This window comes from Pyxicephalus adspersus, chromosome 6 (assembly GCF_032062135.1).
Source record: "Pyxicephalus adspersus chromosome 6, UCB_Pads_2.0, whole genome shotgun sequence".
In the NCBI taxonomy this organism is placed as follows: Eukaryota; Metazoa; Chordata; class Amphibia; order Anura; family Pyxicephalidae; genus Pyxicephalus; species Pyxicephalus adspersus.
This window is the reverse complement of record NC_092863.1, coordinates 57,462,479-57,488,830: the sequence shown is the minus strand read 5'-3', so window position 1 is coordinate 57,488,830 and position 26,352 is coordinate 57,462,479. Positions and strand designations below refer to the sequence as shown.

Sequence of the window (26,352 nt, the reverse complement as noted above, 5' to 3'; positions counted from 1 at the left end):
ACTTAAGATTTTTTAACCAAAAATTGTAGTCACATAAGTCATTCACAAGAGGCAAATGTGATAAGAGTGATTAAATAATGTAAATGAAAAGAATTAGGAGGTAACACTAACCTCAGAACTTCACTGGCCACAGTGATATCACATAATGTCCAGTTGTATGCATTGCGTTTATGCAACAAATGTGTTTTTGCATTGCAGTGTTGCAATAAATAGGTTTATGGTGATAAAGAGTTAGATGTCATGAATGATTTGATTTTTTTTTTTATTGTTTTCAATCCAGATTGAGCATTCATTGATAATGTTAATTTTCGTTTTAAATTAAATGTTTTTTTTTTTTTTCTTTCACAGTAGTATGCATTTAACAGACACATGTGTACACTACCTGCACTGTTTATATTTCTGCCATAGGCCTGTTATTTAGTGTTGGTCGAATAGCTCACTATTCGATTCGGCAGCTATTCGGCCGAATATAGCAAAAAAATTCGGGTGGTCGAACATCGACTTCGAACACCATTAAAGTCAATGGGAGAAAAATTTGCCCTCCTATTGCCTGCGGTTACAGCTAATTGAAGGCACCTGCTTTCAATTAGCTGTGACCGCACAGTTCCCACGGTCCAGGAATCCCACAATGACATTATGATTCATAATGTCATTGTCAGATAACCTGTAAAAAAAAAAGAAAAAAAAAGTTAAAATAAAAAACAGATACGAAATAAATAATTATTATAAATTATTATAAATTATTATTATTATATTATTATTATTTATTTTTTTTCCTCCCGAATTTTTGCTGTCGAATGCAGCAAAATTCGGTTCGGGTCTACCCGAATTCGAACAGCCATATTCGGGTCGAATATAGGGACAACCCGAATTCGAACATCAACACTACTGTTAATTCAAGACCTTACCATTATTTAAAATAACAAAGTAATACATATTTGTTTTTTTTAGAACAAACAAGGCTGTATTGTGGTCATATTGTCTGGGATAATGGCAAAAAGAAACAAAAAGTGAAAAAATGATTACATTTTAAAAAACCAAGATTTTGTTTTACGGTCTTACACTTGGAATAAATGAATAGTGTTACTGGTATTTACAAAATTTATTCTATAATTTTCCCTGTAAAAATGACACTAAAATTATTATTCGGGTTCAACGTTTTTGCTAGGTATTTACAAATGAATAAATACATTTTTTACGTTGTACACTTTTAAGTGCAACACAATCAACTAAAAACAAATTACTGGTAGCTTGAAATTAATGTGAAGAAAAGTGCTATAAAAAATTGTCAGGAAAAAAAATCTTGCATTTGAACAGTGTTTTATAAACATTGTCAGTTGTTTAATTTTACAGCTTCTTCATAGAGCAACTCCCCATTTTTGTTTCAGTATTGAGGCATTGCCAGCAAATGCAAAGGGAGCTGGAGCAAAGAAGCAGAGGAACAGGGCATACTGCACACACCATGTGTGTATGTGTACTTGGATCAAGTGTTTGTTGAATGTTCTCTGTGCAAAACATGTTAATAAAATTATTTTGATGTTTACAAGGTTTGCACAGCCCTGAATTTTTTCAGATGCTGTACAGCTGTTTCTGTCCTTGTTTTGGTTTATCTATTTCACACATATATCATTTCACTTAAGACAGCTCACAATGACAAACAAAATTACTTACAGCTGCCCTATTTTATTTATAAACCATTAATGTATTACTGTTTAAGGGAAAGTATAATGTACCTTCAGAGAGCACATATTTTTCATTGGTGTTTCAGTGTATTTCTGTAAGTCAAAGGTATAATATAGTCAGAAAAAGGTTTTGTTTAAGTCCCTGCTTTTAATGATTTTTAAGTCCCTGCTAATGTTTTTTCAATTGGTTAAGTGCAAAGCCCTAAACAAAAGATTTGTCACCAAAACTAAAAAGAAGGTTCGGGAAGACATATGAGAACATATCACAAGTGATAAAATGCTGTTTTTCCCATAAAGGGAGGTTAAATTATAGTCAGGAAAATGCATTTTTAAAGCTGCACTCCAACATTTTGAGTTCATTGCAAAGCCTATTAACATAATATTGTCACCAATTTTGTTGAAGGGGGTCAGTTGGATCAATAAAAACATGTCCCAAGTCAAAAAAAGGAAAACCATATGATTCTTCTGTAAACTGTAAAAGTCTGTAAACTTTAAAGGGCAGTAGGGTTTTCCCATAAAGATTGATTTATTAAAGCTCTCCAAGGCCGGAAAGGATAGACTTTCACCAGTGAAGCTGGGTGATCCAGCAAACTTGGAATGGATCTAGTCTAAGATTCAAAACATTTGCTAGCAAACCGCAAATAATGTTGAAGAAATCCATTCCAGGTCTGATGGATCACCCAGCTTCACTGATGAAAGTCCGTGAAAGCTCTCCAGCCTTGGAGAGCTTTAATAAATCAGGCCCATTGCATTAAAACTACTACATACATGCCATTAATTTTTTTAAAAAACAAGCGAAAACCTGCAGATTATTACCTGCTATCTGGAGAATGGAGTGTTATTTACTGTTAATAGACATAGCAGTTTTACATGAACAAAACCTCATTTTTGCTTTGTTGATGATGAATCATTGTTGTTACATCTGTTGACAGATCTGTATTCAGCAAGGCTGGAAAGCTCCACGAGGCCGTTTTGATGTCCTTCCTCTTGTACTCCAGGCAGATGGCAATGACCCAGAGCTTTTTGAGATCCCCCCAGAATTGATAATGGAAGTCCAAATACGGCACCCAAAGTATGTTATCTGCCATTGAATATAGACTCACTTTGTGTCATTAGTAAAGTGAATTCCTAGTACATTTTATAGGTATTAATAAACAATACACATGGGTTTACACAATATTGGCTAAAGTAATATTAAAAGAGATAACAGTTTGTTTATTTAGGGTATAAATATTTATTGTATGCACATATAAATATAGACTGTATATATATATTTTTTTTTTCATTTAAATTGTTGTTACTATAAGGGACTGAGCATCTGAGAAAAGGCTTCTTACCAGACAACAAAACAAAGCTTTAGGCACGATTGATGAATCCATTTTCCTGTTGTTCTGCTGTTCTTCCACATTACTATACATTATTTACTTTATATCCCCCAGATCTTAATTTAAAGCAGAAACAAACTCACAAGCACAAACATTTTTTACCCTGTATAAATCCTTTATGTTATTGAATTGTTTTAGGACTACTTTTTGTTATTTGTTGTCATTGTGCTGCTATGGCCATGGAACCTGAAGTGCCATAACCATACTTTTTTCTGGGTAACACATATGCATTTCAATTGCCCTGGTTCCCGTGTAAAAACATCTGATTTATGTCTAAATCATATAATCAGCAGACAAATGGACAAATGGATCACTTGCATTTCTGATGTTAAAACATACTGATGGACAGTTAATGAGCAGCTGGCATGCATTCAAATCAGCCAATAACTTCAACCAAACCACCTGTCAGCTGCCCCACTGATAAAACCCCTAAAATAACACCAGATACAGGGTGGAAATAGCTGGGATACTCAATTGTTATCTATGGAAGAGAGAAGGATCTAACTGGTATATTTGGTAATAAAAAAATATTTTCTTGGGTAAATTAATGATTTATGAAAAGATGGGCTTTCCCTAGAATAATGTTCATTTCATTTAGGAAAAAAGTATAGGTAAAATAGTGGTGTTATAAGAACTCATTCATCTTTGTGAATTGACCCTTTTTTAAGTTGACAGTGTTTTTCATAAACAACTTGTTCTCACCCCACAGTAAGGTAGAAAATGCACTGTTATGAACTAACAAGTAACTTTGAGCAAATTGAAAATTGCATATGCTATATTCTACAGTATGCCACCAGTCTAGCACAGTAGGTTTTGTTTTCTCCATATAATGAGGTTTTTTTTTTACTATTGATCCTACCAGTAGATCTGTTATTTTTTCTCTACCTGGGTGACACTGCTTTCATTCTGCTGTGGAATCACACCACAGACAGTCCTAGATGTAATTTTTAATGAACAACAACAGCTTTTGTTCAGATCATATAAATAAAAGTTGACCAACATAAGCACCAATGTCAGTGTTAGTAGTTTGTTTAAACTCCAGTAACTGAAACTTTTGCCTGCTATCAAAATGTTTTACTGACTTACAAAAGTGGTAAAAACAGATCTATTGCTAATATCACTTAACAACAAGTACTATTATGGGGGGGGGGCTCAGAAAATGAAAAAGTGCTGTGTTAAGTAAGTCATTTTATTTTGGGAGGATTGCTGTGCAAGTTTTTAAACTAAAAATAGATACACTATACACTCAACGGCCACTTTATTATGTACATCTTGTAAGTAATGGGTTGGATCCCCTTTGCTTTCAGCAAGGTGCTGGGAACATTCCTTGGGGATCTTGGTCCATATTGACATGATAGCATCATGCATTTGCTGCAGATTTAGTGGCTGCACATCCATCATTCAAATCTCCCATTCTACCACATCCCAAAGGTGCACTATTGGGCTGAGATGTTCAAGAAACTGATTTGAGCTTTGTGACATTGCATGTTATCCTGCTGGAAGGACCAGGGAAATTCTTTTTTTTTGCAGAAGGAACAAGCACTTTCCCACTTTTTTCACTTTCTGCAATAAAAAAAACATATCTGCCTGATCACATTTTTTTTATTTCACTCACCTATCCCCTTTCTGTGGTGGCCATCTTGTTGTGAATTTTTTTGACATATGGGGGGGGGGGGGTCAGTTTACTTAAAAAGAATGCAATCAAGCAAATAAGTATATGGTATTGCAGGAAGGGAAGCACCTGTCCATCTTTTCGTTATAGTTCCACTTTAAGATGAGATAACAAGTGTTTCTAATTGTTGAACCTCCTTTTACAGCCCACAGGGATCTTCTAACTTTTTGGAACATTTCTTTGTAAGCTGGCAGCTGTTAGCTGCACTTGTGCTGCCTCGGTAAAGTCACACAGGACACAGCTGCTATTTTTACAATACAGTCATTAGATAGATAACTACCCATTCATATCTTTGCCTGTAATGGTTTATTTGTGTTAGGCTAAATGTAAAATGAAGCAGGTATGTGTTTATTATGAGGCTAATTTTTGTGTTAATGTGGTTTAACCCTAAAATAATACATTTTTCATTGTTTAGGTTTGAATGGTTTAAGGAACTGGACCTGAAATGGTATGGATTGCCAGCTGTATCCAGTTTACTGCTAGAGATTGGAGGATTGGAGTTCACCGCCTGTCCTTTCAGTGGATGGTACATGGGCACTGAAATTGGAGTTCGAGATTACTGTGACAATTCCCGCTATAACATACTGGAGGTACTGTGGCCTGGTAAAGAGCTCCACCTTTTGGCAGCCATAGATTACTGATCACACTTGGTGAATAGTTGTATAAATCCCAGGGACATATTATTCAACCAGTGAGTTCTGCACAATTTTGCACTAAAATTTAACAATTTTAAGAATATTTATTTTAAGATTTCAATTCAAGATGTTTCTCATTTTCAAAATGTAATCTCAATAAACTGAAAATAAAAATGGTATCACAAAAATGTCCCAATTTTGGAATGGTGAAGAATTTTTGGGTTTACAACAGTTGTTTTCCCTATAAGCTTGCCTCCTAAACTGAAAATGTTAGAACTAAAGATTGACTTTTAGGAAAACATGATCAGGAAGGTCATTCTTGCAAAAAGGGACAAGTGATGTCTATTCTGCAATAATCTCACCTACCTGCCTTATCTCTTCATGTATCTGTCAAAAAGCTGAGCTGCACATGACCATATCAGCTTTGGTTGACGGGATACATGGCATTCCCGTCTTCCTTTGCACATGCCAGGAATAAAAGAATTGTTGCACACCTTTGGGGGAGTTACGTTATCCTGGCCTAGCCAACCAAGATGGTCAAAGATTGCAAGGTGGAAGTGAAGAAATAAGAAGAAAGTGGTGCCCTGTAAGGTTACGGGGAGCTTCCAGAAGGAACCCATTCCTAGTGATTTTTGATAAACCTTTTTTTTAAAAAAAAGAAATCTAAATTGCGAATCCTGTCGGATTTCTCAACCAACCTGATCGTTCTCCTCACCTCTTTTTACTTGTACTAACACTTTGGGCTCTATTTATAAAACATGGAATCTGACATCTGCTCAAACATTCCCTCGTGGGAATCAAATTTTGCCGTTGGAACATATAGATATGGAAGATTCCAACGAGGGAATGTTTGAAGGAATGTCTTAATCCCCACTGGTTTATAGAAAAAGAGCCCTTTATGGGCAGTGCTAAATGTTCAAGTTTGTATTTAATATACAAATAATTTTTCCCTGTGTGGTTATTCTCATAGCAACTAAATTGATGTCCATTCCAAACCTGCATAAATCTCTAAAGCTATCTTTACACTATACAGACTTTAGATGTACCATCCACTATGTTGAAGGCATCTGTCCCAATTTCATACATATTGGGTTGTTTTAGTTGATTTTAGATTTTATTATAAATTTGAAAATGAGATTGTACAATTATATTTAAAAATGTTATCGTCATCTTTAGACATGAACATACATAAACTTACAGCACATTAGGCTTTCCTAGTTGCTCTGCATGTCTTCCTATCAAGGACACCAAATGGAATGCAGTAGTAAAGTATAACAACCAGACCTACAGCCTTACCATCTACCTGCCCAAATTTGCCTAAATGTCAATTTCCTAAAAAGGACTAATAGAACTGAACCTTGTGCAGGACTAAGGTCTAGGTTTTTGACACACTACACACTACACACTACACATTTACACACTACAAAGCACAACATACAGGTTTTGTTTATAGTCTATAAGGAAAAATAATTTCAAATAATTTCAAAGGCATCAAAAAAGCACCGAATATAACAGCTGTTTATATATTTTAAAATAATCCAGGCACAATGTTGCCTATGCTATAGTTTATCATTCAGACAGATCACATTTAGTTCAATGTTTCCTACAGGAAGTTGCTAAGAGAATGAAATTGGACACAAGAAAAACTTCTTCATTATGGAAAGACCAAGCACTTGTGGAAATTAATATAGCCGTCCTGTACAGTTTTCAGGTAATTGGTGAAATGCTTTCAAATAGTTACAAATATTTTTTGTTATGGTATGTGATAGTCATCACAGTACATAATAGTTATATAAAACTGCATACATTATCCAGATTCAGTTTTTGTATAATTGGGAGTTACTGGAAAGCATACCATTTGTGCTCACCCCAAACCAGTGACAGCTATGCAATGCTGATGACGAGTAGTCATACAGAGACTCTAATTATTTCATACTGCTTAATGCATATGATTATCCCATATTATTCCTTGTTATTGTCTTTATTTTGAGGGTTTGTTGGAAATTGTGGAGAACATTTTTTAGATGGTTATCTATAATAACAACTCATTTTGCCCAATGCAGATGATGGACACCAAATAACCATATAGTGTAGAGCACAGCAGAGGCAATCATATATGGGCAGCCCATATAGTCACATCTTCTTTAAAATTGGTTAATATAAGTGAGCATATAGATTATGGAACATTGTCTATACATTGTCTAAATATCAACAGAACATGTGCACCTTCTGTATAATTGACCTATACGTTGGACATTTTGATTTAGGAGATTATTATATAGCAGGGAGGACTAGGTCAGTTTTAGAACATCTGTCTATGAGCAATGTAATCTCAGCCCACTAAAGGAAGTCTTGGAGGTTGGATAGTTGCATTTGGTCCACATTGTTCACCATCATAAAGCTTTTATTTGCATGTTGGATAAAACAAGAAAATTAGGTCAACTGTTGCATGACCAGTATCAGTCAGATACTGTAAAACATAAATGTCACATAAGGATTTTGTGTACTTTTAGATCATGATTTGTTTTATCTAAATTTCAGAATGATAAAGTAACAATAGTAGACCATCAATCAGCTACAGAGTCTTTTATTAAACACATGGAGAATGAATACCGATGTCGTGGTGGCTGTCCAGCTGATTGGGTTTGGATTGTACCTCCAATGTCTGGAAGTATTACTCCTGTATTTCACCAGGAAATGCTCAACTATCGCCTTTCACCATCATTTGAATACCAGGTACTTAATTTTCTGTGTAAAAACAGATCCCACAGCTTACTATTATTGTACTTTGCATATTAAGCCCTCCCCCTTCATTTCTCTTACTTGATTTGCACACAATGGTAGCCAAAGAAGAAAATCATAAAATTGTACCTTCAGACTTATCTTTGTGGGACGATCAAGTGGTTCCCATCTAGAGTTAGAATGTGGTAGTTAGGGGGACATTTGATTTTTTATTATGAAATGTATTTCTTTTGTAAGTAATTACAATTTATTGGAAAATAGGAATATCCTTATACCCTTATACTATGCTAGTGAATACAGGTTACAGTGTAACCAAAAAGGACTGTAATCATAGGGCAACACAATAAACATGAAAAATGGGAGGGTAAAACGAAAATCAGGTCCTGTCATCATAGTCAATGACCCAAAAAGTAATCTATGTTTCATACAGCGCTCATTAGCTATATTGTTAGCTTTGTTGTTACCAAATCTGTGTGAAAATCTCTTATGTATAGCCGGATCCCTGGAATACTCATATATGGAAGGGAGTGAATGGGACTCCAACCAAGAAGAGAGCCATTGGATTTAAGAAGCTGGCCAAGTGAGTATTGACATCAAGGCTATGTGGTATATATATGACTGAGATTTTTTAGTTTTAAAAGCTCTGATGTACTTCATCTGCAGGGCCGTAAAATTTTCAGCAAAATTAATGGGACAAGCAATGGCTAAAAGAGTTAAAGCTACAATCCTGTATGCAACAGAGACAGGAAAATCTGAAGTCTATGCAAAAACGTTATGTGAAATCTTCAAGCATGCCTTTGATGCAAAGGTAAGACATTGTTTTAAAACTTCAGTCTCCAGGGATGTTATAAACATCTGTGAAAAATCCAAACAGAAAGAAGATTAAAGATGTACAGCATTATGCTAAAATACATTTATACATACAGAAATAATCCTGCATATAGAGTATGTGAATTAAAAACAAAAAAGGTCTTTGGATCACACAGTGTTCTGAGTTTCATTTATCTTGTTGTTGTATAGAATACAAAAATTGCTCTGCAGAAACATGTTTCACATTGTATTCTTCGTTTTAAACAGCAATAACAAAGAATTGCTTTTTGGTCCAGGTTCGCAGATTAAAGCAATTTATGAATAAAATATAAAATAAATTTGTGGGTTTTATTTTAAAAGATTAAGTTGTGTCGGTAGGGGTCACTTGCTGCTGCCTTTCGATCTGTTGTCAAAAACAACTATTTCCACAGTTGGATTCAGGATGTTGAATTATCAGTTTCGGGTAGTATTTAACAAGAGGCTGGTAGTATTGAGCCCTAATAGATCACTGTATAGCACAAAAGAAGACATTCATTGGCAACTCCCCAGGTCCCTATGCCTGCACAGCACTGTTAAATGCAACAGCACATAACTGGCTCCCAGTCAAAAACATTTTTCTTTGGATAAAAGGGATACAAGTGCTGAAGTTGAAGCGCCTTAGAAACTAGACTACTTCACTTCACATAATACAAAATAATTATCATTTTATAATATTATAGTAAAATATAATATATAATTTTGTAGACATATCTTAAATAAACATTTTTCTACACAGGTGACATCAATGGATGAATATGATATTGTACATCTAGAGCACGAAACCCTGGTTTTGGTAGTCACCAGCACCTTTGGAAATGGAGACCCACCAGAAAATGGAGAAGTAAGAATCATTCATACTATGGGATGTTGATTAAAACAACACTGCATAACACTTTTCAGATGTAAATTAGCCCTGCACAATGTTATTTGCACTTGATATAATGAAACATAAAAGGTTGGCAAGGTTGGCAAGGTATTAAAGAAATGTTCAAATACATTTTTAGTTTAATAATAATCAGCAAAAAGCTTAAGCTAAAAAATTCTGGTCATTGCTGATTCCATTAAGATTGTATAAATGTACATTATATTAGGATTTTTCTTTTGTATAAAACCTATGTATACAATACCAAAGTAAACATACAATTACTGTGCTGTGTTCATTGCATATTCGGCCCTGCTTCATGCTCATCACTGTGATGTTGCTGCACTTTATACAAAGTGCTGTATATTGTAGACTCAGTGTTACACAGTGTTGCCCAAAATATTATTTGCACTTATCTACTCTGTACCCTCTTCTGAACAATATATTCTCCATGTTACTCCACTAGTTGCACTGAGATGTATGTTATATATTTCACAGTGCTCCACAATGTGCATTGTGCTGTACAGTATACTGCACACTACTCCACATTAAATAGGTCAAACTGCTCAACTGTGGTGCAATATAATTTTCTTAGTACACATCGGTCCCCTCTATACCATATGCTGTACAATATATATTGTTGTATTTACTTTACACAGATCCACTCTGTAAACTGTGCTGTACTTTATATTCTCATTATGCTTTATTGTGTGCACTATGCTGTACACAATACCGCAGACCACTCTAATCTATACACTGTAATCTATATTCCTAATGCATTGTACATGCTGTGCTTCACACGACTCCATATTGTACGTTTGCTGTAATGTATATATTCCACATTTTTATCAGACAGACAATTGCTTTTTTTGTCATATACCCTGGTCAAATAGGCACAACTTTGTTAATATACATAATAATATTTTTGTACATTTCATCAGTACAAAAGTCCATTAGCACTAATGCGTGTATTCTACATTTGCTATGTTCCTTGCAGAAATTTGGCTGTGCTCTCATGGAGATGAGGCATCCTAATTCTAATTTGGAGGAGAGAACGTAAGTTTACCTTTGGGGAAGAGTTCATTGCTAGAGACAGCTCCCTGAGGTTTACTATTTAAAAGTGCACCAATATTCTTTATCAACTCTATTGCATGGAATTACCCTGTGGCTGGAAAGAGAAAATATTCAAAGGCAGAACCAAAAATCTGACCAAGAAGGATGCCAAAATAGCGTTATCCCAATGTGTCACAAAAATATCAGGCTTTTGGATGCTAAAATTCCATATTAAGATAGTACATGACTGTGTGTAAGGAAAGTCATCCTATAATTAGGATGAAAAATTGTAAATGTTGATTATCTGAACATATAATATCTATAACATTTTGTAGTATTATACTTTTGAGAAATATTGTGTGCTTCCAAAAAGAGATGTACTCACATCTAGTTTAATCATTCTGTAATTATTTATAAATAGTATGCATAATTTAATCTGTACTGACACTTAGGATAGTCACCCTTTGGCTGCCACAGCATAACCTGTCAAAGCTTGATAGTACTTTAATATGACCGTTTCCTGATGTATGTCGGAGAAATCACAGTAATTATATTTCATAAATGTTTACACATAATGAATCCAGATATGACTGGGCAAGATGCAAATAATAATGTTTCTGATTAGGAAATATTTGTTACAGCTGAATGAATATAAAATTATCATAGCAGTTACTAAAGCATATATACTTATTTGTATTCATATATAGGAGCTATAAGGTGAGGTTTAACAGTGTTTCTTCTTCTGCTGATGCCCGGAAGTCATCAGGTGATGAAACTGGACCCACTGGTGACAATTTTGGAAGTGCAGGTCCTTTAGCAAATGTTAGGTAAGAGTTTGACATTCTTATAAATATAATAATATATTAATAATGTCTCTACACAAAATGATGGTATTTAAAGCTGTATTGCAGGCAGTTGTTAAATACACAGATGAATGTATGTATGTATGACTGTTTTACCTGCAATAGAATTTGTATTCCGGTCCAATTCAGTCCCATGATGTACATAGCCCTGTCAGCTAGAATGCTGACCTGTATTTACTCTACAGAAGTTAAAGCAACACAACTTGCTCACCTCATCCAACTTGTGATTGGACAATGAGCATTAACAGACAGATGAGTCATCGCTCTGTAAGGGAGCATGCAGCACCCCAGTTGTCTATTTCTGCACCCCCAGATTGTTTTATTTGCCTGGAGTACATGAAAAGCCAAGTACATTGATTTGCTTTTTTGTTTTTACTTGTTATTAAGCTTGTCATTCCTGTGATGAGGAAAGACAGACAGGATGCTGCATACTTTCTTGCCCCATTATAATATTTTGCACCTATCTTCCACTAGAATAAGCTATATGATAGTGTTTAGTTTTCTCAAATAATAAGCATCTTTTCTAGAATTTACCCTTATGTTATTACAGTGAATATGTAGAAGTAATCATGATATATATAGTAGTATTTCTTTTTTATTGGTATATGGCTATTGAATTTATGATTTTATTTTACTTAATTCTGTACTGTAGGTTTTCAGTTTTTGGACTTGGCTCTAGAGCTTATCCTCACTTTTGTGCCTTTGCCCGGGCTGTGGATACTCTGCTGGAGGAGATGGGAGGAGAGCGAATTATGAAAATGGGTGAAGGGGATGAACTCTGTGGGCAAGAAGAGTCTTTTAGAACTTGGGCCAAAAAAGTGTTTAAGGTAGATTTATATTTTTAAATCATTCTTATAACCAGTTTTCACCTTATTTATATGTATACTGTTTATTTATATTTTTGAACAATTAGGCTTTAGAACATTTTAGTATTTGTACACATAAATACAAACATTACTGCAGTAAAAAGTGCAAAAACAAAAGTATATTTTATAAAAATAATAAATATTTAAGTATATAAAGTATATTTACCAAACTGCATACAATTTACCATGTGCAATGCTGCACGTGCATGATGCACAGAATATTATGGTTGTGTGTGCTGCATTTAATGTGTTTAGATAATAAAATTCAATTTAACTGCACAATAAATATACTTAAAAAATACATGTACTCAAAATATAGGATGAAGTAAATTGATAAAGGCAACAGGTTCAATTAACTTCCACCCTCCCCAGAAGCACATACTCAACTCCTATTTACTCTCCTAGAACTCCATTTGGCCACATGGCCCAGAGAATCTTCTGGTTCTTTCAGTTATGGTGGAATATTTAATTTATTTTACTGCACAAAACAGCAGTGCATTCCTGAAAATGGAACCAAATCCTCACTAACAGTGCATATTATCCAGATTTGTACCAGTGGAATACTTATCATCTCTGCTTTTAAGTGTTAGGAGGCACTGTCCAAGCAGGTGTATGGCTATTTAAAGTCAGTATATGAAAGGGTAATATTTTTACCAAATACTAATCGATGGGGAGGTTGGGGCCACCAGTGGGAATATGTCACAAGTCAAAAAATGAATAAGTATGTCCTTGTAAATAGGCTGTTAGGAATACAATGGTATTATTGCATTTGTCAGTCTCAGTTGGTAGCTGTCAATCTCAATTAGACATTTGAACATCCTATTCGAATGAATGAATGAATACTAGAACACTATATCCATTGTAAATGTATACATTTCGACATCAATACTACCTAGTAGACTAATTCAGATTAACAGACATATTTATAATACTGTATTCATGACATAACTTTATTCTGTTTTTCAAAAAAAAAAAAAACACATTAAATATATAAAAAAACTTTTGCTGACAAACCTATGTTCTTGGTCTTTTCAATAGCAGTATATTTCAGTAGCCATAGCTTGCAATACAAATTCAACTGGACATAAATATTTATTGGATTTTTTAGTTAATCTGCTGACTTCAAAACAACTTTGGACAATTTTGTAATTACTGTTTGTGCCCTAAATACACAATAGTAACAATGGTAACTGCTTAGTCTGGCTTAACATGTTTTTGCAAATGTATGCAACAAAAACATCTATTTTTACCCTAAATTATTCTTCTGGGTAGCTTTAAAGTGTGCTGGGGACCCCCTTTGTATTGCTAAATAAACTAAAGGGAGAAACAGCTATTTATAAAGTATGCTTAACTGAGTTTGTCTGGAGTTATCCTTTAATAGTACCCTTTCTAATATTGCATGGTAGGTACACTTAATGCATGTTAAATGTAAAATCCCACCCTTTTTGGCTATTGCTGAATTTAAAGAATTGTTTGTCATTGTGTTTTAAGAACACCAAGTCATCTAATTTCTATATTGTAAATGTCATTTGTTGGAGTCATCTACACATTAAATTATGATCATCCGAGTTGACATCCAGGGAGGATCATTTTCCTTTTCATGTGCAGAAATCTGACCATGACAATAAGCAGACCCCACAACTTCCTGGAAATCCGGAGGTAGCTGGGAGCCATTTTTGACTGAGATATAAATCAATGTCAAGATCATCTGTGTATGTTTACTTTTTTGTATTCAAAGTGAATACAAAATGAATACTGAGACTTAACTGTGCAGTTGTAAGTGTGTTCCTTCCATATTTATACAGAACACACAGAGCTGACATTTCAGATGAATTTCCATCTAAACAGGCATTTACATGAGCATTGAACAGAATAGTACAGAAGTGGTCTCTTAGGCCAAGTGCAGAGAGTGTTAGAAATATAGACAAAAATCAAGGTCTCATAAGGCTAAAGCACACTTTAATGTGAAATGTATCAAAATTATATCTGAGATTAGTTTATTCGTATGCATACACTTTTATTAAACCCTCAGGGGCTGTATGTGACAGTCTGGCAAGGCTGGGGCTATGTGACAGTGGCAGATTGAACAAAACCACTTTTCTGTGCAGTTATCTGAATTTAAAACACTATTTCTGGCACAGATTAGGGTTGGTACGTATTTAACATGGGCAGCCATTCCCTAGCATGCACCAGATTCCAGTTGGCAAATCTGTAACAACTGGTATAGCATATTAATCCATACCATAGAATTTAAAGTGACCCTACATCAAAGGAAATATGTGGGCTGCCATTAATGACTACTTATTTTAAAACTGATTAGTTCTGATTCTAACGATGATCATTGATGATGATGGCTTTATTATATTGAGTCACAACCTAGATAAAAGAGGCCGAGCAGGACTATAGATCTTTTCAATAGATTCTGAAATTACAGCTGAGACAAAAAATACATGGACAGCCAACCACCTAGCATTTTCAGAAGTAGGTCAGGTCACTAATGTGGGAGCCTGCATTAATTGTTACGTTTCCTTCATTATGTAGAAGTTAGGAATACCTGTATTCTATCTCTGTGGGCTTATGCAAGGATGGTGTGGCATGATACACCCAATTCAATTCAGAAGGATATTAGAAGTAACAAAAGTTTTTTTTTTCCCAACAGGCTGCATGTGATGTATTCTGTGTAGGGGATGATGTTAACATTGAGAAAGCAAACAATTCCCTTATTAGCAATGACCGCAGCTGGAAGAGGAGCAAATACCGCATCAGCTTTGTGGCCGAGGCTCCTGAACTCACACAAGGTACAACATTATCATATCAGTACATGAATATGCACATAATCTTCACATGTATGCAGTAAATATTTATTAAACATACAGTCTGAAAATGTTATAATGTAAATCCTCAAGCTTCTAAAATGATTTTCTTTTCACAGCTCTTTACAGTATTCACAGAAAGAAAGTGTATGGTGCCCGGCTATTATGTAGACAGAACCTTCAAAGTGCAAAATCCAGGTTCAGTATTTCTGAAAGTCTTGACAGTTTGTACATATTTTGAAAGCTTTTTTTTAATCGGTATGTCTGGACATTCACAAATGTGGGTTGTCTTCTACGTATTTTGAGGCTATCTGTTAAGGTGTAGTGATATCAAGTGCAAAGAGCATCAACACAGTCCATACTACCTCAAAGACCTGTGCTTCTGTTAGGAACACTGGTGGTTTCACAGATGCAACTGTAGCACCTTTAATGCTTTTGGCTTAGTGGTGGATAGATCCAACAGTGGGTCCCTGTGCAGAACTGATGTGGCGCCCCCCCCAACAAACAGATTTGGGGCCCCAATGAGCCCTTCTGTAAATTTTTGTTTAGTTCTACTTTAAAAAGTTTAGAGTGAAATGTGTTATTAATCATGGGGGCTCGAATGAGAAAGTAGAGATCTGCCTCTAGCAAGATGGATGGATCATTATATATATATATTTCATTCTTTTTCTACAGTCGATCCACTATTTTCCTTCGGCTTCACACCAATGGACACCAAGAGCTGAGGTACAAACCAGGAGATCACTTAGGAGTTTTTGCCGGCAACCATGATGACCTTGTCAATGCCTTGATTGAAAGACTGGAAGATGCCCCACCTGTCAACCAGCTAGTTAGAGTGGAGATTTTAGAGGAAAGAAATACTGCTTTGGGTAAGTTATTATAGATTTCTAAGCTAACAACAATAATAAAAACAAAATTAGGACTGTTGTCTATGTTTGCTTTCATTTTTTATTCTTTAATTTTCTTTTTTCCAAAAAAAGTGTTCTATAAGGTAACCTTGTTCATTACCAATAATTCTTATTCCTTTCAACAATACAAACTAGCCTACAAATATATCGCAATTCTAACGTTGTGTCCTATGATGATACAGGTGTAATCAGTAACTGGACTGAAGAAGAGAGGATCCCTCCATGTACCATCTTCCAGGCCTTCAAGTATTTCTTGGATATCACAACTCCACCCACACCACTTCTGATGCAGCAAATTGCATGCCTCGCCACCAACGAAAAAGAGAAAAAACGCCTGGAAATTTTAAGCAAGGTATTGTAACTACTTATATGAATAAAATCTAAAATAAAAAAATAATTAAAATGTAATTTGCATCCAAACAAATTTGAATGTTAAATCAAACACAATGACAAATGATGAGTAGAAATATCTATTTATCTTTCTATCTGACCTTGCTACTCAGGGCTTACAAGAATACGAGCAGTGGAAGTGGTACATGAACCCAACAATTGTTGAGGTGCTGGAGGAGTTTCCCTCAGTTCAGATGCCATCATCCCTGCTGCTCACACAGTTACCCCTGCTACAACCTCGTTACTACTCCATTAGCTCTTCTCCCGACATGTATCCTGATGAAGTTCACCTCACTGTTGCAGTTGTGTCGTATCGTACAAGAGGTAATCTTCAAAAACCTGTGAACATTTTTTTTTAATATAAAACATCATATTATCAAGGTGGTATGTGACATCCCTACAGGGACACCTCCTAGGTTCAGCCAGTGGGTGAGAGACTCTGTAAAAACAAATAAGTGTTCTCTTTGCTCTTGAACTTGGACTGGCAAGTTGCAACCAGGGACAAGATTGTGTGACATGGCTTTTGCAAAGCACCATAACTTTGCTAATTTACCTGTATAAATATATCGCAACATGACTCTATTGTACTTGTATTTATCATTTTTCAGATGGGGATGGTCCCATACATCATGGTGTCTGCTCCTCTTGGTTAAACAGAATACAACCTGATGAAATGGTTCCATGCTTTGTAAGAGGGTAAGTTATATGGACATGTTGACTGACAAAAGTTGTTTACTGAAAAGCTGCTATACAAAGTTTGTTTCTATAAGCGGATAGTAAAAATGCTAAATTACATGAATACAATCTATTTTAAAACACTAGCTTATAAATAGAATACATCACTCACTTGTGGGTATTCCAAAGTTAACAAATATAGTAAACTGGCTGTGATTTGTCTATTTAGAGCTGCAAGTTTCCATATGCCACAAGATCCCCATGTGCCATGCATCCTTATTGGTCCAGGCACTGGCATAGCCCCTTTCAGGAGCTTCTGGCAACATCGTCTCTATGATATGCAACATAAAGGTCAGTTTTTTAAACCAAAATGCAACTTTGCATTTTAGATTTTTTTTTGCCTTATTTACCTATTGTTTTTTTATTCTTTAGGATTGAAACCTTGTCCAATGATACTTGTCTTTGGGTGCCGGGAATCAAAAATTGATCACATTTATAAAGAAGAAACAATGCTTGCCAAAAACAAAGGGGTGTTTAAAGAGCTGTACACAGCTTATTCCCGGGAACCAAATAAACCAAAGGTATGTGTTACAGTAAGAGCACTCACTGTACCTATGATAGAGTTAGAAACTTGTGAGTACAAGGGGTACAGTGTGTGTGGTTTGTTTTATACAGAGCCTTTAGATTTTTATCAGAGTATAAATGCTCACAACTAAACAAAACTTTGAAACTAAAGAAGTAGAAATTGGTAAAGAAATTGGTTAATAAAGCAGAATTATTATTATTATTATTATTATTAATATTAATAATAATATTAATAAACAGGATTTATATAGCACCACCATTTTACGCAGCACTGTACAATAAATAGGGGGGCTGTACATTAAATCTGTTCACATTAAGGACAATATTCCTTTTGCAAACTGTATGTTCATAATTTATAGTATATGCCACTAAGGTGAAGCTGTAGTCACTTTAAATACCCAATCAAGGGCAAAGATAAGGAAATATTAGATATTATTAGAATAATAATTACGGCCAGTGAATATTTACTTTGCAAGCAAAGATTTAATTTGCAAAAAGCAGACTCTTCTTCTTTAGTAAATCAACCCCAATGTATGCTAAACGTATTGAAGTTATACATTTTGGCACCCCGTTAAAATATTTGCTGAACTAAATTTTGGGGTACCCAGCTGCACAGTCATCGTAAAGAGTTAAAAGCACATGATATATAAGATATTACTAAGCACCCCCAACATATATAACCTAAAGCAACAGATCCACAAAAAGTCTTTATGTATAAGAAAGAAAAAAATAAATCTAAATATAATATTGCTTTATTTTATTTTTTATTAAGTAAACTTATGTGTTTTCACTGAATTACAGAAATATGTACAGGACATCCTACGTGAACAGCTGTCAGATGTAACATTTAAATCTCTGAAGGATCAGGGAGGACACATATATGTGTGTGGTGATGTCACTATGGCTGGTGATGTTCTCAAGAGTCTCCAGCAAATTGTGAAGCATCGTGGTAATATGACCACTGAAGAGGCTGGAGCTTTCATCAGCAAAGTGAGGGTGAGTACAAGTAAAATTACATGTTAAAGAGAAATAAGACTATTGTCAGTACACCTTTTATATACAGAATTCAGAATATAAAATCCCAAGAATTGCTATGCCAATTTCAGCCAACAGATGGCATTTGCAAATTGTTGCATTTTGTTCAGTGTTCCTGTGTTAGTTCAAGATTCAACCTAATAGGAATTTTTTTTATACATAAGATATATATTATGATGACAAGTTTCCATGTTGCATTCTGTTGTGCCTAAATAGGCCTAATGTGTGTATATTTCTTTGCAAAATATGCACAGGTTACCTTACATGTAAAGTAGATGTTTGTCAATATTCAATTATTGGGTTTATCATTTAATCATGAATTAAAAAATTTATTTATAAGTTTTTATAGGAACGACAAATATTTTTATATTTTTTTCAGGATGATAATAGATACCATGAAGATATCTTTGGAGTAACACTGCGAACTTATGAGGTTACAAATCGTCTCAGATCTGAATCTATTGCATTTATTGAAGAAAGCAAAAAAGACTCAGATGAGTAAGTGTATTATTATATTTATTTTTGCAGCATTAGGAATCAAAGAGTAAGAAATTTATCAGAACCTGTTCACATGGACAGCTCTGGTGGCATTTACATATAGGCTGGCCGCCTGCCCTAACCTCCGCTAGCCCTAGCAGCAGGAGCTTACCCTCACTAAGCTTACTATAGGGGCAAATCGTAACCCTATGAATAATTGAGAGCATGCTTTTTATAGAGAATCTACCCAATAAATGTAATTTAATTGCAATTGCAACAGCCTTATTGTGTTCCACCCTCCATAGCCCTCCTAACCCAAAAAACCCTCACACAGCTGCTTAATTAGTATATTTACCTTAATAAGGCCTGTTTGTATTCTTCAGGTCAAAATCCTTTTAACCACCCGGCTGTTTAACCCGACCTTGGTTCAGGGTAAAAACACTTGCAAAAAGTGTTAAACCCGAACTTTTCTCAGGTGGTTAAACAAGCGTTATATTGCAATCCGATTGTCATACATTGTATGACGATCGGATTGCAACTGTAAGAATATACTTACCCAGTCCCCGCAGCTCCTCCGGACACGTCTGTCCTCTTCTGTCTTCTCCCGGCGAGTGCAGTGACGATGTCCGGGGTTTCCCGGTGACGTCCCTGCATGCGTCGGTGCGGGAGGCGGGGCGGGAAATTCAAATAACTTTGTATTGAACTCAATAATAAAAAGCTGTATTGAGTCCAATACAAAGAAATCTTTATATAATATATATATTTGTATTATATATATATTATATAAGCTACTGTACATATACAATACATTATACACTATTTTTTTTTTTAATTTTTATTTAAATATTATTTTTTAAAGATTTTTTTTTTTTTTATGTTTTATAAAAAAAAATTTTTATTAATAAATTTATAAAATTTTGGACATATTTCGGTGCGTTATGCGGTAATTCGTTGTAATTCGGTGAATTATAAGTAATTATTGAGTAATTCGGTGAGTTATAAACTACAATCTAAAATAAATTTTTTCTGTAAGTTACAGGTCTACAATTAAAAAAAAAATTAATGAAAAACAGTGTACCGCTTTTGGTACAGAAATCTAGACATCAGTGAAATGCCCAGGTAGTTAAAGCAGCTTTAGCTTTCCAAAAAATCCAAAGCTTTGCTTCTTCATTAAAAGATAGCTACCTGCCTAATGACAATTTAGGATTTCAGTATTTTCTATAGCATGTATTTGTAAAGCAAAAGAGTTTGTTTAAATCTAAAGATCTGATTGCTTAGGATGATATTGGTGCATTGTACAGAAAATGTGCATATCTTTCTATATATAAAAAAGCTAAAAGACTTTCTCTTTTTAGGGTTTTCTGCTCATAACTGGAAGGTCTTATTGTCCATGGATGACAACCTGGCCACGCAAGAAGCATCCCACACCCCATGCACATGGCCATGGCATATCACACCTGCATGTACACTGTTTGTGGAGACATACATAAACTGTGTGTACTGCATGTATGACACAAGACAACTCCTCCACACCTGTATGGCAATGTGGAGAGTTACGTATACCGATTTGCTTTATCTTCTCATATAAAGCCTCCCTTACATGACGGATTTTGTAACATCAGATGCAAATGTTAATCTTTTTTTATTGGACTGAGCACCGATCTGCCTGCTTTCCTGTGCTGTCTTTGTCCTGTGCTCATAACAGTATATAAAAATGTGTAAGAGGGACATATATATTGATATTTATTCCATTGTAATTATGGGATTTCAGTTGTTTTTAGATATAAACGCACTACCATGGTTTTGCTTGAAATCTATCAGCAGCATAATGAGATGCAAAAAAACAAAAGGAAACAAACTATTCTCTGGTGCATGATTCTTGTCATTTTACTCAGGCCTTGCTTTGCTTTGTTTGGACTAAAATATGTCCATTATTCAATAAGATCCAATAGTAATATTTTATGCAAGAAAATAGGATGGCTATGGCTCTTCAGTCTGCATTGCTTTCCCTTATACACCCATGATTGCCATATGTGCCATATACATTAGTGTATTGCCCTTCTAAGATGCCATAACATATGACAAAATGATCAAGCTCTGTATCTATTTCCAAGGTTGGTGGAAGATTATACATCTCCTTTCAAAGTTCGGTCATTTAACTGAATGTGACATTAAGGTTTTGAAATTAATTTATTACGAGAGAGCTGTACAACTTCTATGTGGAAACCACTTAAATATAGGAGTTTAGATACACCTAAGTGAGGCAGTGACAGAATATCCTGTATGTTTGAAGATTCTACTCATTTTCTGTAAAGAGAAGGTGATTCACATTAATAAGGCTATTTATGCATAGGTTGACTCCGACTCTCACAAAACAGTGGCCCCAAAAATGTCAAAATCTACCCAAAAGAATAGTTAGCTTTTATAGTATGTTCTTCAAACTAAGAACCTATTCTACTCATCCTTCCTGACCCACAAGTTTGTATCTTGGTGATGGATTACAGATTAATATTACAATAGCACGAGAAAAGTAATGCGTGGGAGGCTGTAGTGAAGTGATATGAGTGCATGATTTTGGTCTTTGCAGAGTGCCTTGGCTTTAACTGGTGATACCTCAAAACCTTTAAAAGGCCTAAATGGGATTTCCACAAAATCAGTATATTCCCTGTCTAATCAAGACTCCTCTGTCCATAAACCTCTAATATGGCTCTTTGGAAGGTGGCACAAACATAAACTGTATGGATAGGGCCTTCAATTCAATATCTATAATTATACACCAACATTTTAGTGATCTGTGTTTTTATTATGTTATAGACAAGCCTGAAAATTGGTGTACCAACTGTGAGAATTCAATCTTTCTATTAGAGTTTCAGTGGCTTATTTGCCTAAAAAAATGATTACATCTCTGGAGCTCCATGAAGCAGGTTCTCCATAAAATTTCATCTATTGAGAGCTAAAATGTAAAACATACACTGCAAAAACACTGTATTATATGCTGTACTGTACCCTTCTTAGAACTAGGTTCAAGAAACCATAAATGAGGGTTGTGTGCTTTATAGTACATATTCACTTCTCTTCCATATTCTGAAAATGGAATCTTAACTAATGGCATCAAGGACAATATTTAGAAGAATGGTCAAAGCTGTTGCAGCAGCGATCTCTTACCAAATAGAATATATGTTTAATGTATCACTATACATTTATATAAAAATGACTATATAAAGTGGTGATGGGTAAGACAGTAAAAAATATTATTGTTTCTATTCTCTATATTGTACTAATATAAAACAAATAATAGCAAAAATCTAGTCATCCAGTCTGCCATTAAAATATACATTATATACCCTGCATTTTCCAAACTCTGTTTACAAAAGCGTTTGTATTTTTTGCAATCTCTTCGTTATCAGAAATACTGATTGTGCTTAAAGGACCACAAAAGCCAATGCAGGATTAATAGGTAACTTTTCATTTAAATACCTTATGCTCATGACAAACCTCTGGCTCCAGTATTTAGTAAGTCATCGACTAGCAGCTAATGTATCCTTTACTTCTGCATACTTGATTGAAATCCATGGCTTTCTAAGTATTAAAGTAGAAGGGTCATTATCACAGACAACAGAAGGGGTGACATTGCTTTCATGAAAGAACAACTTGGTATTTTACTAAAATGCATAATAAAATTTGAGATGGTTCATCACACACAGCTAAATATAACTCTTGTTTGAATACATAAATGAACATTGCAAAATGTTACTAGTCTTTTAGACAGTGCTACACCAGTCCTAAGGTACTGGTGCTGCCACATGATTTGAAGAGATATGTATTGCACCTATTCCTACACAGAAGTTAAGCGACCATTATACTTTCCTGCTGTCTAGGAGACTGCTTGAGGATCTCTTTCCATCCTTGCAAAGCATCACACTATGTGTTCTCCATACACCTAGAGATGTTGCAGAATACTAGTTTGTCCTCTGTGCCTTCATATGTATTTATAAATGAACACATGGGATGCTTATCCAGGCTACTGTCTATGATGTTAAGGTTTCTAACTAAACTATCAGTTCGGAATCCTATTCCACTTCAACCACAATAACAACATCTCTTTTAGTCTCCCCATACATATTACAATCAGATCATACAGCCTCTGTACATTACCTTTTAAGTCTACCATGACAATGTAATAGGCAGACCTACCTAAAGTATCCAATCAGGCAGGCAATGGCATGCCTACATACTTGTAGCTCTTGAAAGAAGTCTTGATATTTTTTCCATGTGAAGAAGGCTCATAGGCTCAAAGAGCTCATACGCTCAGAAAGGACAATATATAACCTAAAAGTAGAAAACTGATTAAATTTTAAAACACATTATTGACCTCCTGTCCAGTCTTCTGCTTTATCTCTTAGCCAATGTAGACCAATTAGGTGCATGGCAAAGAATGTAAAAAAGGTTTCTGTGTAGAGCTACTTTTTACATAGTTATGAATAGTACTAGTAGCTTCCATTTTGAAACTACAAGTTTTTAAAATAAAGTGGTCCTTTAAGTACAAGGTTTGGACTAATAGATACAATTCTACCTACAACAGACTGGACACAAATTCGTATACTAATATACTATGCAAAAAAAGTGTGAATGAGTTGCAGGGAACAGATCGTTCTACTTCCTTAACCCATAAAATGAGGCAAAAGTTTCCCTCATCCATACAAAAAACTATATTTACATGAATTGATTTCTTTTAAATCTGAAGGATCCACAAAGTTGTGCTTATTCATCAATATATTTTTTTTTTGTTGGAACGATCTATGGTAAAACATTAAAGGTGTGCATAATGCCAAAATTGTAAAATTTGTGAAAGTTAATGAGGTAGTCTGTAAAAAAAGTAAAAACTGGTAAGATGATAAAAACAAAACTATAAAGTGAGATTTCTGCAATTTTCCATGAGTATTAATGACTATTCTGCATCATTAGCAGGATTAGTATGTTCCATCTACACTTTGACTGTAGTCTAAGCATGCACCCCTTTGTATAGTCCCAAGCTAACAGTGGTATGGATCAGCGTTGCATATGTTTGTTGGAAAAGATCTGCTATAAAAAAATAAAAGAGCTTTAACTCATTCCTTGTTTTTGTTTTTTTTTCTATTTATATATATATAGGTTATGAAATAGTTTACACTCTCTATGTGTTAAAAAAAAAGTAATTGAACATTAGATTGTGATTAATATTTTGTTTTCTTACTAAAAAGAATTATGGTTACTGACCATGGTACATTACCTTAAACAATGAGTAGTAGATATAATAATACATTCAGTAATAAAGAAGAAGATGTACTAGCATATTTAATTTTGTGAAATCTTTTGGGAGAACTTATGCAAGTGTGGTTTGCTACATTGGTAAATGAATCCTGTTCACTGCGAACAGAACCTTAAAATGGGCTTCAGTACTATGCAAAGCCAAAAGGAACCCATTCCCATCAGCTGGTGGTTGTTGGGGATGGTTACAGTATTTTCATTGGCTGGTGGTTCTTATCAGTGGTACCTCTCCTCTCAGCCATCATTCAAAAGGCATGTGGCAATATAAATACCAGACTAGGAGCTGGTATTTACTATGCAACCACTCTCATCTATTGCAAACATTTGGCCATGTTTGCTAACATGGCGTGAATCAGTGGTCAGTTCAAACTTCAATCCTGGTTCCTTCACATTGGTGTTTATATAAAAATAATCCTTGAGAAGATGCCCAGCACAGGAGAACTGTCTGACATTGTAATATAAGTATCTCTTACAAATGATACATTTGTATCTGTAACAAAAGTATCATTTGTAACAGATACTTACATTACAATGTCAGGAGGTTTTCCTTTGCTGGGCATCTTCTCAATGATTGCAGCTGTGGCCGCATTAATTAAAAAGAGTGTGTGATCCCCAGGGCACTAGAGGTTAATTAACCTCTAATGCCCCGGGGATCGCACACTGTAGGATTCCAAGGGAGTCATGTGAATCCCCTGTGAATCCTCCTGTTATAATTTCCTCGATCTTCCGATGGTTTTGTGAAATCTGTTCACCGCAATTTTGGTACTTCGAGGAAATTTTCATCCTTATGTGACACCCGACTACAGGATAAGAGTGATAGAGCTACTACATCTAGAGCTTCTGGGATAGTACAACAGTGACACAGGATAAGAGAGATAGAGCTACTACATCTAGAGCTTCAGAGACAGTACAACAGCGTGAGACCCGACTACAGGATAAGAGAGATAGAGCTACTACATCTAGAGCTTCAGAGACAGTACAACAGCATGAGACCCGAGTACAGGAAATAAGAGAAAGAGCTACTACATCTAGAGCTTCGGAGACAGAACAACAGTGTGAGACCCGACTACAGGATAAGAGACATAGAGCTACTACATCTAGGGCTTTAGAGACAGCACAACAGCATGAGGCCCGACTATAGGAAATGAGAGAAAGAGCTACAACATCTAGAGCTTCAGAGACAGTACAACAGGGTGGGACCCGAGTACATGAAATGGGAGAAAGAGCTACTACATCTAGAGCTTCAGAGACAGTACAACAGTGTGGGACCCGAGTACATGAAATGAGAGAAAGAGCCAGACAATCACGGACCGCACAACATTTCAGCTTACCATTGGATGGATTTCACTATCATCCACTATGATCCACATAAAGACTACTTGCAGCATGCAAGTAGTGTTACCATCGGAAAAATGGAAATGGTTTGTAGTTACTGTCAAGCCAAGAAGTTTAAATCTGAGTCTCCTGGTATTTGCTGCACAAAAGGGAAAGTTAAACTCTGCCAACTGGAAACACGACCACAAGAACTTTAGATTTACACACACACACACACA

At 35.1% G+C, this 26,352-nt stretch overlaps 1 protein-coding gene across 4 annotated transcripts in view; it reads left to right on the top strand.

Annotated features, from left to right (window-relative positions):
• Positions 1 to 24,603, top strand: part of NOS1 (nitric oxide synthase 1) — a 156,998-nt gene extending 132,395 nt beyond the window's left edge. For all 4 annotated transcript variants that reach the window (XM_072415944.1, XM_072415942.1, XM_072415946.1 and 1 more), the window contains 21 exons: positions 2,615 to 2,754; positions 5,155 to 5,329; positions 6,984 to 7,085; positions 7,916 to 8,110; positions 8,611 to 8,696; positions 8,780 to 8,924; positions 9,702 to 9,806; positions 10,825 to 10,883; positions 11,588 to 11,707; positions 12,396 to 12,570; positions 15,269 to 15,407; positions 15,542 to 15,620; positions 16,098 to 16,291; positions 16,513 to 16,682; positions 16,834 to 17,044; positions 17,329 to 17,416; positions 17,625 to 17,746; positions 17,828 to 17,976; positions 18,782 to 18,976; positions 19,395 to 19,513; positions 20,848 to 24,603. In XM_072415944.1, coding sequence (XP_072272045.1) covers positions 2,615 to 2,754; positions 5,155 to 5,329; positions 6,984 to 7,085; positions 7,916 to 8,110; positions 8,611 to 8,696; positions 8,780 to 8,924; positions 9,702 to 9,806; positions 10,825 to 10,883; positions 11,588 to 11,707; positions 12,396 to 12,570; positions 15,269 to 15,407; positions 15,542 to 15,620; positions 16,098 to 16,291; positions 16,513 to 16,682; positions 16,834 to 17,044; positions 17,329 to 17,416; positions 17,625 to 17,746; positions 17,828 to 17,976; positions 18,782 to 18,976; positions 19,395 to 19,513; positions 20,848 to 20,863 — 2,784 coding nt within the window. In that variant the 3' untranslated portion in view covers positions 20,864 to 24,603. The remainder of the gene's footprint in view (positions 1 to 2,614; positions 2,755 to 5,154; positions 5,330 to 6,983; positions 7,086 to 7,915; positions 8,111 to 8,610; positions 8,697 to 8,779; positions 8,925 to 9,701; positions 9,807 to 10,824; positions 10,884 to 11,587; positions 11,708 to 12,395; positions 12,571 to 15,268; positions 15,408 to 15,541; positions 15,621 to 16,097; positions 16,292 to 16,512; positions 16,683 to 16,833; positions 17,045 to 17,328; positions 17,417 to 17,624; positions 17,747 to 17,827; positions 17,977 to 18,781; positions 18,977 to 19,394; positions 19,514 to 20,847) is intronic.
• Positions 24,604 to 26,352: the final 1,749 nt, after the last annotated feature.